The sequence below is a fragment of the Macrobrachium nipponense genome, chromosome 1, assembly GCF_015104395.2.
Source record: "Macrobrachium nipponense isolate FS-2020 chromosome 1, ASM1510439v2, whole genome shotgun sequence".
NCBI lineage: Eukaryota > Metazoa > Arthropoda > Malacostraca > Decapoda > Palaemonidae > Macrobrachium > Macrobrachium nipponense.
In genome coordinates this window covers 94,893,718-94,907,610 of record NC_087200.1, presented here as the reverse complement: position 1 = coordinate 94,907,610, position 13,893 = coordinate 94,893,718, and the positions used below count along the sequence as shown (strand labels likewise).

The 13,893-nt window shown below is 34.2% G+C and overlaps 1 protein-coding gene across 1 annotated transcript in view; it reads left to right on the top strand.

Annotated features, from left to right (window-relative positions):
• The first annotated feature begins 632 nt into the window (after positions 1 to 632).
• LOC135219488 (inactive ubiquitin carboxyl-terminal hydrolase MINDY-4B-like) overlaps positions 633 to 13,893 on the top strand; it is a 36,099-nt gene continuing 22,838 nt past the window's right edge. The window contains exon 1 of the mRNA XM_064256292.1: positions 633 to 849. Coding sequence (XP_064112362.1) covers positions 804 to 849 — 46 coding nt within the window. The 5' untranslated portion in view covers positions 633 to 803. The remainder of the gene's footprint in view (positions 850 to 13,893) is intronic.

Genomic DNA, 13,893 nt, shown 5'->3' with positions numbered 1-13,893 from the left:
TCAAAATCATCCTCTCTTCCTCAGTTTTTTTATGGTATATTCCTCCACATTTATACACTTTTTTTTTTATCTCATTAGTGTAAATCTTACGCTTCAGTATCATTTTCACCATCTTCACCCTTTTTTATGTATCGCCTTTACTTACATTCCAATTTATCCTCATTATCAATATCATTATTACTTACCAAATAGTTGCACAAATTCCAAGAATCAGTCATCACTCTTTGTAATAGTATCACTACTTTCCTCCTCGTTCTCTGTCTCAGCATACCCCTCGAGGAGGAAAAAAAAAAAAATCAATCGAGAGTGACCCGCTGAGTCTGATCCCCCTCCCCCTTTTATTCCCCTTACTAACTTCTATATATGACCCCCTCCCACCATATCCCCCAAGAACAGCAGCAGAGGCAGCGGCAGTGGGTGGGGGTGGGGGCACGGCACCCTTCACTCCTTCTCCTCCTCCTCCTCCTCCTCCTCATCACTCATCCCCTCCTCCCTCCCTCCCCCTCCCCTCGCCCTGCGTGTCGAGACACGAAGCTCCCTTAAGAAAAGTTTTATAGCCACATAACAAAATCGGTGAGAAAAGAGAAAAGGCATCGGCGATCGGACGAGGCGTTTGTCAGTGTGAAGTTGGTGTCTGTTCCCAGCGGATAGAAAACGAGCGAGTCCGTCGTCCGTCCGTCCGTCGCTGGCGCTGCTGGTTGGTTGGCTTTGGCAGACAGACTAACTAACTGACTGACTAGACTGACAGATTGCACCGTTGTATTTGAAAGAGAGGAGTTCGACTTTCACATTTGCATGACAAAATGATGAAAAAAAGCGTCGAGAAGGTTATAAGAGGAAGGAGAGCAGGTAAGACAGAGTTGTGTGTTGATATTGCTACTTTTTGATGGATGTAATTACTGTTTTGTTTTTGTTTTTTCTCTTTTTTTTCTTTTTTGATATCGTGAACTAGACTTTGACGTCTGTCACCCACGGCAAGGTCCACGCGACTCCTTGTTTTTCGCTGATCCACTTCTGAGAGAGCAAAACAAACACTGCCGTGGAATTAGGGTCAAGCAACTTCAAGCAAATCAAACGTGGCCTTTGTTGATTTTCCCCGGAACGTTTATTTTACAGCGACATGCGAAGCGAATATTAACGCCATACACGAGGCCATCAGCTAAATCACTTATTGATCCATTTACCATCTTTTTCTCGTTTCTTAAATTGTTATTGATCTGAGCTGTGGTGATCCTGTCGCTGCGTTCAGTGAATGTGAAGACATAGCGGAGGCTCCCCGTTTTGAGGTTGACTGTGTGTGTGTGTGTGTTTCCGGTACTTACATTTTCTGTCGAGGAAATGTTTCAGAATCAGTACGTAAGATCGGTTCCCAAGACATTTTTCAATATTTGAGCATTAATTCTCGCTCGTCTTCTTATCATGGTAGACGATTTTATCCTCTTCATTTTTTGTAAACATTTTTTTTATAGGAAGTGATGTGAATTTTGTCATTTCGTTCCGAACAGATGGATCTTTGTTCTATGGTGTTAAATACAAATTGTGATGTGTTTTAGTTGCAGAGGTCGAAAATTCGTGTCTGTGTTGGATAAAGGAAAAAGAATTAGATTGAATTAAGTCAGGTAATTAATTTGATTGGCCTGACTGGAATCGCCTTGGTAAATGTTTGCAATTGCAGTCATTTTAATTTAATTAAGACATGAAAGAGATACTGGGACTTTATGCATGTGGTAATTGTCATTTATTTATTTATTGTTTGTGTTTTTGAGAATCAGTAATTCCAAGGCATTTTTCCACACGTGTTTTTTGTTCTAGTGGCAATGTTTTCATCGTGTAACATGTGCTTGCATTTTTTCATTCACTACAGAATTTCATTTTGTGTCCCGTGATTCTTTAATCCAACATATTTGTCGTCATTTATTCCTTCCTCTTTTTATTCGTGCAATAATTTCCTGCTTTCCTTCCCAGTATACTTATATTGCAGCAAGTCATGTAAGCTTCAGAGATTAAGAGAACGACCTCTCTGCTTTACTTTGTTAATGAAAAAAAAAACACAAATGCAAATGTTTAGTTTTGGCAAGTTTCTGGTTTAATTTAGATGGAAGACAAACTCTCGACTGAAGACGTAAATTTTGTTTTGGTTTAGTAAAACACTCAAATTATGGCTGTTAGTAGTAAGACTCACGAAAGGGCCAACGGCGCGTTTTTTTTATTGCTCTCCTCAGTCCTTGATTTATAGCGACATTTTTAGAAGCTCAGTCATTTTTAGTTTTACTCATAGCCTATAATTGTGTTTTGTTATTGTTCTTATTTTTTATGTTAGTAGCAATAGTAGTAGAGGTACTAGTATTACCAAAGGTAAAAATTGAATATTTGCAAAAGCTTTATTGTGGAATATTCTCGTTGGCAATTTAATAGAAATACATAGTGTCACACAGTAAGTAGCCAAATTCATGGAAATTAAAAGTCAATTGCGGTTAAGTTTCAGCAACGAAAGACGCGATTATTGATTAGGATATTTCTAGGTATAATTTAAGAATTAGTGCGTGTTTCTACCAAAGTAATTGTCTTGCAAGTTTGGAGTTATTATTTAATTTTTACTTTTATTACAGAGATTTTTAATATCGAACCTCAACTCACAAAAACACCAGAGAGTAATAATTTGCGGTAAGTTTTAAAAGTATCATAAAATATCTATTGACTTATTGATTAGTTGAAAAGAAGCAATCTCGGCTTTCATAAGCTAATGATTAGTTGAAAAGTAGAAACCTCAGCTTTCATAAGCGAATTTGTCATTTTTCTAATGAATACGTCCACCGAGTTGAACGGATTAGACAAAGAGTGATCACAAGAATTCGACAAGACTTAATCCCCTGGTGGTCGTGCTCATGTTATCGTTGACTTTGTCAGGCTTTAGTTTTTTCCCACTAGTGATTATGACTTGAAAGATTAATTGAAACGCAGCGGTATAACAATACTCTCAAGAACAAGGATATAATAGGAAAGAGACGTTCAGTTGAGGAGGCAACAATCATTCATTGTTGAATTCAAGAGGTGTCGTCATATCAAGTTATAAGGAAGAGGAGTTTGAATGAAAGAGAAATTGTTAACTGTAGTAATTAAATAGAAAAATACGAATAATATCCTGGTGTACTCAATGCCCTTGATTATAAATTTTCATTTTTAATTCAAATAGGGAGACTTAAAATGATAATAATGATAAAAAAGGCGTTATCCGACCTCCAGCTTACTTGGGACGCGTGCAAGACTTTCCCCTCACGCATAAGTTGTAAATATATTCCTAGACTTTCACGTAAATTAAAACGTGCTAAAATAGAGCCTTGTTTCACCAACTATAATTAGAAATAAATTCGCTATATTTTATTAGAACCATTTGCTCTGTAATGTTTAACAAGCACATTATTTATTATTTTACATTTCCATTCTAATAAATAAGTCTTAAATATCTTGTCCTAGAATTTCTATATATTTAACTCAACACGAAAGACCTTTTTCAGACCTTTTTAGCTTGATCCGTAGACCTTTCCTAACCCTCAACAAGAACAATAGCAACAACAACAAAGTAGTTTGTAGGCTTACTCTCCGAGTAAGCAAAAATTAATCATGAGAAACGTCATGATGTGACCGTCCGTATCCTTGAAGACAGATATAGATAGTTTTTTTGTGGTAATTCAGTGGCATTGCATGCGTATGCATCTACGATTGTTACAAGCGGATTAGTGGTATAGTGCAAAAAAATAATCTTGTTGCATCATCTTTAACTGGTTTTTGCAACTTGATTTTTCTCGAATTTGTACATGGGCTGCCTTAAGTCAGTTGTCGGGTTTTATATCACTTTTGTTTTATCGATGGTTTGTGATATATTTTTAACGGAAAAATAGGTTATTTTATGAGTTCATGTAATTATTCGTAGGCTATTAGTAATAGGATTTATGTAGCTATTATAATTATTACTGTTATATTAAGTAGAATGAGTTATAGTGGTGATAGTATAAGTGGTGCCAGTTTTAATTCATTGCCATTGTTCTAGCAGCTATTATTATTATTATTTTCTCCTGAGATTGTTAGATTTTCAGTGCTTGTAAATTTCATCGAATATAATCAACAATGGAGATGATATGACAGAATGATAGACCACATGAATGACATATATTAGTTATGTCATGTAGAAAATGATAAAAAAAACTTTTGAGTGTGTTTTGAGATAGCTAGAAGTCTTTGGACAATGTCTTGCTATAATTGACTCTGACTCTTAATGGGTTCAGGTAAATGAGAAATGATCTCTTCCCATTTCATGTAGTTACCAGTGTTTACATCAATCGCACAGATGTACACGTTATAAATATATTATACATACACAGATTATGTATATGTATGTATATATATATATATATATATATATATATATATATATATATATATATATATATATATATATATATATATATATTGCGGAGGGAGTTCAATATTTAATGATAAACTCCTTTTTAGTTTCATTTGTATGCAATCAAACTTGCTTTCAAATTCCATGAAACGTAAAAGTACACACTTTTTAAGGCTTCAAACAAATAGATAATGGATATGTAGACTCCCTTTATATGAAGACTCCCTTTATATGAACTTATCTGCCTGGAGTACTTTGGTTTTAATGACCGCTATTGTAGCTACTTAAGGACATGATATTCCCATCGGATGATGGGAGTATCTATATTATAGTTCACAAGGAGTCCCTGAACTTTTATGATCTCTACCCGATTCAGCTGCAACATATGATAGTTAATTCTCTGGAGCGCCGACGTGCGCGCGCACACACCCACACACACACACATCATACATGTATATGATGTGAGTGCATGTGTGTGTGTGTGTGTGTGTTTACACCCGTCCGCGCTCCAATGAATTAACTATTGTATATTCAGCTGCAACATTAAGTGGTTAATTCATTGTAGCTCGGACGCACACACACACACACACACACCTATCACATATATTTATGTTGTGTGTGTCTGTGTGCGCGCTAGCACTCCAATGAATTAAGTACTGTAAGTTGCAGCTGGATCGGGTAGAGATCATTAAAATTCAGGGACTCCTTTTGGACTTTAATTAGATACTCCCATCATCCGATGGGAATATCATGTCCTAAAGTAGCTGCAACAGTCGTCATTAAAAACAAAGTACTCCAGGCAGAAAAATTCCTATAAATGGAGTCTATATATCCATTGTCTATTTGTTTGACTGAGCCTTAAAAAGTGTGTGTTTTTGCTTGGAATTTGAAAGCAAGCTTGAAGTATACATATGAAACTAAAAATGGGTTTAATATTGAATAATGAACGCCCTCCGCAAATTATATATATATATTATATATATATATATATATATATATATATATATATATATATATATATATATAATAAAAGGAACTCATAAAAGCACCAAAATATAGAAAGAAAAATACTATATTTCAGAGACTGCTGTCTCCCTCTTCAGTTAGATGAATGAGAAAAGTTACAGAAAAGGTGGTATTTATGCCAAGAGGTCCATCCACAGGTAAGCCAATTTAGGTCACTCCCGCTGATAATCTTCTTTTAATATTCTTAAGCGTTGGTTGAATGAAAATCTTGTCAATGACATCTGAATCCCATGCTCCTTTTGAGATGTTCATTACCTGCTTCCGTTTAATCAAGGCCGATTCCATCATTTGACTCTTGTACCGGCAGTTGCTGCTATGAATTATACGTGACAAATTCCACTTTATTCAATGGTTATGTTCATTTATATGGTTGAAAATAGCTGAGTTCTGTTGTCCATACCTAACTGACCGTTTATGTTGTATTAATCTCAGGGGAAGTAATTTTCCTGGACTGTGGCCAATCTTACATCGGATTTACGGGAAAATCACTTCCCCAGAGATTAATACAACATAAACAGTCAGTTAGCTTTGTACAACAGAACTCAGCTATTTTCCACCATATAAATGAATATAACCATAGAATAAACTGGAATTTGAAACATATAATATATAGCAGCAACTGCCGGTAAAAGAGTCAAATGATGGAATCGGCCTTGATTAAACAGAGGCAGGTAATGAACATCTCAAAAGGAACATAGGATTCAGATGTCATCAGCAAGATTTTCATTCAACCAACGCTAAAGAAGATTAAAGGAAGATTATCAGAGGGAGTGACCTAAATTGGCTTACCAGTGGATGGACCTCTTGGTATAAATACCACCTTCTCTGTAACTTTTTTCGTTCATCTACCTGAAGAGGGAGACAGCAGTGTCTGAAATATAGTATTTTTCTCTATATTTTGGTGCTTTTATGGGCTCCTTTTATTATATGGAATTCTGTTGTAACAGAACATTTTACCAATCATATATATTATTATATATATATATATATATATATATATATATATATATATATATATATGTGTGTGTGTGTGTGTGTGTGTGTGTGTGTGTGCGTGCGCGTGCGTGCGAGTGTATGATTTATTTATAACGTGTACATCTTTACGATTGATGAAAACACTGGTAACCACATGAAATGGCAAGAGATTATTTTTCATTCACCGAATATTTACCAGTCACCTGAATCCATTAAGAGTCGGAGTCAATTTAAGCAAGATATTGTCCAAAGTCTTCTTGCTATCTCAGAACACACTCATATATATTCTTTTTTCATTTTCTACATGACATAACTAATATAGTCGCTCATGTGGTCTATCATTATGTGATATCATCTGACAGGGATTTGAGACGCAGTCAAAGTGATGTCACACGCTGATTATATTCGATGAATTTTACAGGCACTTAATATATATATATATATATATATATATATATATATATATATATATATATATATAAAATATATATCATATATATATATATATATCATATATATATATATATATACTATATATATATATATATATATATATATATATATATATATATGTATATTGGTTGTATGTATGATGTTGTATGTATGTACATAAAAATATATATATATATATATATAATATATATATTATATATATATATATATATATATTATATATGTATGTATGTATGTATAATGTGTTTGTGGGTATGCATGCTTCTGCATATCATAACATGATTAAACAGATAAATAAATGAGTTTCTGTAACAGAAATTGAATGTTGGTTTTGGTAAAAATGGTTTACATGTTGATGTCTTTTCATAAATCTGTAAATCTTTGAATAAAAGACACAAAAAGAGGCATCGTGAATTGCCATGCATTCATAAGATGAAAGCTCTGCAAGTCTGTGAATGACAGGGTTAAAAATAATGGGATTTTGAGAATACCCAGGTTTTCTTTGACGTGAATACCCATATTATAAGATTAAAACGATAAGAAGACCTTTTCCTTCTTGAAGTTTGTTTAACGCGTGCTTTTTCATGCTGAAACACCTTTGAGAAAATTGTGGTCGTGTTAACAATATGCAATGAAATGATGACCTTCAGGCGAGAAGACGTTTTACCTACAAAGGTTTATTTCGGGTTCCCTCTACCTTATTAACAAATGAGATACTGGCCTTGGAACCTGTCATTTAGCATTACGATTACAGAGATTATTTTTTAGGTATGTGAATTAACTCTGTAATGTAATGTCTCTCTGTAATATAATGTCTCATTGCAATTTATTTGAGTAATCTTCTAGCAAGAATTTCCTTTTTCCGAATAACCGAGAAAGAATCACTTTCATTTCACTATACCGAGCTGCATGTTTATTTTAGTTTGCAAATAATTGCAAATTGATATCATACCGCTACCTCATTTTACTAATATATTTTCTTGCTCAAAACCAGCGAACCGTAGTATAGTTATGATGATCTGTTTTCATTATGTAAATGGCAGAAAAATAATGTTTTATGTTAAAATGCTCTGTATCTTATATATTTGTATTTGCGACATCTTAGAAGGAAAGTTATTATCTTATTTTCTGTGAGCTGTGACTCATTAAAGTGTTAGAGTTTGTTTATTGACGTGAAACTTGTCGTTGTATTCAGGCATTTGAGAGCAAACCTAATGGATGATAGTAGGATGAGAGAAGAGGTAAGTCAAGCAACAGATGAAGCAAGAAAGTTAACAGGGTGTGTGCAAAAGATTGAGAAGGGTGTGTCTGAAGGGATTGCTGAACCAACTCACCTTTATGGAAGAAAAATCTGGAATCTGGATGCAGATGAAATTAGAAATAGTTTGAAGCTGTAGAGATGAACTATGTGCGGAGTATATGTGGCAAAGGAAGACTCGAAAGTGTGGGAAATGTGGAGGTATTAGAAGTAGTAAAAAAGATTAGTGTAGACAAAAAAGATAGATCAGAGTATTATGAGATGGTTCGGTTAAGTGGGAAGGAAGGAAGGTGATAGTTTTGTCAAGAATGAATCACTTGGGAGGGAAGTCCTTGACAGATGGGATGAAGGAGGTTTTGGATAGGAAGGGCCTTAACATGCAGATTGCATGAGTGCATGGAAGATAGAAGTGAGTGACCCCGTGTGTGGCATTAGTTAATTCGGGAGTGTCCATTGTCTTATTATTTTGTGTGCGGGCACCCGCTGTTAGGAGAGAGCTTAAATACTATATCTATCTATCTATCTGTCTGTCTGTCTATCTATATACGTATACACACATACACTTATATATATACATACATACACACACACACACACACACACACACACACACACACACATATATATATATATATATATATATATATATATATATATATTATATTATATATTCCTCACTCCCATACTGCAGCTCCATTGTGTGATGCTTTTAACTAATTTCATTAATAAGCCATTAAGTAGATGCATGAACGTGACGTGTACCTTATCCTCATGAATTTTAAAGAGACAATAATGATCATTTTGTAATTGCTGTGTGGCTAAATTAATCTTTTTAGATACTATGTTGTTTGTGTTTGATGTAGATCCCAGTGTATACACAGATCTGCAGTCAGTCAGACTTTTATATATGTATTCATTTTTAGTCTGTACGTACACTAATGAATTTGGTCCAGTTACAAAGCGTGCCAGTACAGAAACATGTTTGAACGATATCATTATAAAAAAGGATGCATTAACCTTATGCACTTTATGCTGTTCATATGTGTGCATCCGATGCCATACACTTTAACAGAGGCTTACAAACACAATGCAAAATGAACTGCACTTCTTTGCTCTGTGTATGTTCTACCACACGAAAACACATTATCATTGCGTTTACTTGTCGTCGTCAAGTAACTGGCCCATCTGTTATTTACGGCTTAAGAAGAAAACACGAAATAAATTCTTTCCGTTATTTGTGTTATTGTTTTATAAATAATAATAATAATAATAATAATAATAATAATAATAATATAATATTGATAATGATAGTAAGAATAGTGATGGACTCCTGAGGAGGCAGGAAGCAACCCGGAACCCCACCCTGTAAAAACCACCCTGTCGAATAGGATGACTGATAGACCCAAACAATAAATAAATAAATAAATAAATAAATAAATTATAATAATAATAACGACAACCTGGAAAATACACTTCAAGAAATGAATGATGTATTACCATATTTCTTTCATGTACTTTGGCGAACAAATGAAAAATCCCATGGGTTTTCTTTTGAGAGTTGGGTTACGATTCCCAGAAAGGAGGTTCTCGGGAATCATCTGTCACCTTCCGTGTGTCAAATCAGTAATAGTAAAAGTCATCATCTGCTCACGACAATTTTGCATTTACGGTAAATACAGCAAATCAGGGAAGGCAATATCAACTCATTTTGCACGCCTCGGGTCTTTGTTATTTAAAGGTCCTTTCCTTTTCTTTCTTTATTTTTATTAATTTTTGTTTGCTGTTCCCTGCCTTTCCTCTTTAAGTTTCGCTCTTTTTTATTTTCAGTTCCTTTTCTTTTACTTTTTTTATATTTGTTCTTTGTTATTTTCAGTTCCGTTTATTCTTTTTTAGTTTCAATTCCTTTCGTTTCCTTTTTCAATTTTTATTCTTTTTCTTTTTTCAATTTTTGTTCTGTGCTATTTTCAATTCTTTTCGTTTCTGTTTTCAATTTTTGTTCTTTATTTTCAGCCCCTTTGTATCCTTTTTCATTTTTTTCTTTGCTATTTTCAATCCCTTTCGTTTCATATTTTATTTTTGCTCTTTGTTTCTTTCAATTCCTTTCGTTTCTTTTTAAATTTTTGTTCTTTATTTTCAGTTCCCTTTGTATCCTTTTTCGATTTTTTTTTCTTTTTTGCTATTTCCAATCCCTTTCGCTTCATATTTTATTTTTGCTCTTTGTTGCTTTCAATTCCTTTCGTTTCTTTTTCTAAAATATGTTTTTTTGTCCTTTCGTTCCTGTTTTATTTTTACTTTTTCATGATCTTGTTATTATTCTTTTACACACTACATTTTGTTGTATTTTTTCTCTTGCATAATCTCGACCAGACCTTTCAGTTCCTTTGTTTTTTATATTACGTAATTCTGATAGATTTCCTTAGTTTTGTCATGCTTCCTCCTTCGATTTCATAATCCCGATCTATAAACCCAAAATAGAAGACAACTCGCCCAGACCCCTTTTGAGCATTGTCAAGCAGACTTCTTTTCTTTTTCTTTTTGTCACTTTTTGTCGTCCTTGCTAAATTGCATAATTTGTCACAGGGGATCGATCGCAATCTGTCAGGATAAAAGAGCCCGAGGCGTTTTCTTGCATGATCCTTATGTGCGTGAAAACCTGGTATATATATATTGTTCGTGGAAAATCTCTTACCCGAAAATGTTTTTGCATTAGTGGGGGTTTCTCGTGTTTCTTAACTCCCTCTGTTGAGAGGTATGATATTTTTCCCTCTGGTAAAACTGTTTTGAAAAATGGTTAAGAAATCTTTTGATTACTGTTGTTCTTTTTTTCTTCTTCTTCTATTGGCTGTTATTATTGTTGTTGTTGTTCTTGTACCTGGTCCCGCATCTTCATCTTCGTCTGGGTGCTCGCTTTGCTCTTTTTTACTTTGTTGTAACTGTTGTTCTTTTCCTTGATTTTGCTATTTTGCTGTTGTGCTGTTCTCCTTCACCTTCGCGTCATCTGTAAATATTAGTTGTTTTAACTTATTTGTTCCATTATTTTTGCGTGAAGCCTGAACATGCACCTTGTAAATTAAATTGGGTTCTTTTTCCTCCAGTCTTGAACTTCGCCAATTAAAGCTTCCAGCTCTATTCACGTGGATACATGAACATATAAACATACTCTGTTACATGCGCCATTTTATAAGCATTCTAGCTGATTGTCTTTTGTCCTTGCAGAAGAAAAAAACATGATTAGGTTACTTGTCCATGAAATCATCTCATCGTGGATGGAGATTGTGTTTTTACCTGCGTCTTGTTTTAAGTATTTATTTTTGTTCCTGTTTCTTTTGTTTATTTGACGGGCTGCCATGCTTTTTTTTGTGAGATTATTTACAAGCCAAAGAAGAGTTGATTAGAACCATGGCGTGGGTCTAGGGTTTTATAAATGTATGCAATTTATTACCACTTGGAGGTGTGCTCTTTGCGAGTGCACCCTAGTTTGCTTGCTTAGTATTTCAGCATTTTCCAAAATGTCACATCTCTCCATAAAGACTCTTCAGTAGCTGAAACTACTTATCATATAACAGGAAGGGAAATGATTTCTTTCGATAATGTTTTTGCTTCATTCCCTTTGGCTAAACTGATAATACAATATTTTTATTGTTGGATTTTGTGCCCCGTTATCTTCGTTACCAGTCAGTTTACTTATTATGGATTGTTTTCAAATTCATAATGTATTAGCGAAGACAGGTCAGTTAATGCTAATTATTTCTTTTATAAACGCACTGCGCTGTTAATTTGTAGATTTAGTTGAATTTCATCTAATCATGGCACTGATTTACATGTCATTAGGAAATTCGTGCCATATATTATTATTATTATTATTATTATTATTATTATTATTATTATTATTATTATTATGCACAAGCACTAATATGGTTCCAGTGCAATTGAAGAACAATGACCAATAAGGTTACTGACATGAGTAATATGAACCAGATGAGGGACTTGTGAATTATTTATATATTTTCTTTAAGGATATCGAACTTTTCCCTCTCAGAAATTACATCAAGAACATAAAACTTCTTGAAAGAGAATTACGAAATGGTTACTTCATTTCCTAATAAACATGTAGGAATTTGTGTGTGCACACGCACACACTCACACATATTGGCCTCTTTTTTTTTTTTTTTTTTTTTTTTTTTTTTTTTTTTATTGAGAGTTGGCTCCAGAAAGTGGTAGCCTTTCCATTCTCAGATGGTGACATAGGGGTGAAATATGTTCTTTCATTTCTCAGCAGCTGTAGCCGTGGCCAGCAAGTCTTATTTCATTATCTTGCTATGAAAACGGGTTCGACCCAACCGTTGGGCCACGGGTATTAGCTACCAGATATAACGCAAGTCACTTGGGTCCCCTTGATTTTGACATTTTTCTCCTATTGTCTCTGTATAGAATATGATTTTTTTTTTAACAACCAGGAATAGACTTGATATTTTCTAAGCTGATATGGATTTTTAAAATTCCGCTTCTGTTGTAGTGTGGATCGTGATTTTTCTCGAATAACTCTTGGTCTGGACATGACTATCTAGACTTATTGCAGTCATTGTCATAGTTAATCTATGTCTTGTTATTTTTAAATCAGAGTTTTTGTGTTTTTAACTTTTGAATTAGCATAGTTTTATATTTGTCTGTGAATGTTTTGTTTCATATATTCATTCTGAAGAACAATCTCTTCTTTTATTTTTCATGTTGGTTTGATATTTTTTTTATGTTTTAAGCATTATATTCTGTATTCTTTCGAGTTTATCTCAACAGTTTTGTTTCACTGATCATACTTGTCATATTTTTTTTATAATCTATCGTGTTATTGTAATTGTTGCCTTCTTTTTCTTTTGTTAATATCTGTATTATTGGAGTATTTCCCTATTTCATTACTGCATTAGTAAAGTTACGAAAAAATATTCGTAAAATGGGTATTCAGTTGAACATTTATACTTTACCTTAAGTTTATCATTTTCTTTTAAAGTGCATTGAATCCAATTGTCAGATCGCTGTTATTTTCATACTTATTCATGTTGTCATGGAAAATCTGATTCAATTTGTGATACAAATCTAAATATGCTGAAATCACAAATATTCGTGTACAAATATGTACGCATATATTCTTGATTTTTAAGTATTTGTGCGGTTGTCCTAACGAAGGAAAAACATAGAAACTGTTTTAAAGCCCAGGTGACTGCAACAGCGGAGGAAATGACAACATTCATGTCTTCCTTGAGAGAAAATGAACGTTGTTTGCATTGCCTTCTTATTTAAGAACAACTAAAGCCAAGCAGAAGCATGCGAACGTCATTTCGCAAATTGCACAATTTCGAGGCCACATCGCACGACACGCCTATTCATCCGTTTGAACGCATTCCGGCTGGGCACATCAAATTAGGGTGGTGGTGATCCATCCCCTCCTTTCCATCCCCACCCCCCAACCTCCCCCTGTGCTCGGTAATCTCTGATTATCTCGAGAGAATATGGCTTTCGCGGCTTTGCATTACAAGGCAGATTATCTCGCGAGATTAAAGCCGTGATGGTTTCGTATCACTCGGGGAATTTATGATGGCCTTTATTCTATTGTCGCGAATGCCTGGGATTTATGAGGTGTGTCGCGGTTCCTGCTGTCTCCTGTGATTCGGATTCGGATGCTCAAAAGGATGACTGGTGTTGACGAATGGGGGCGATCTTACCTGGTTGAAAGCATAAGCTGTCTTTGTTGATTTTTTGTTTGTAATAAGTCCGTGTTATGTCA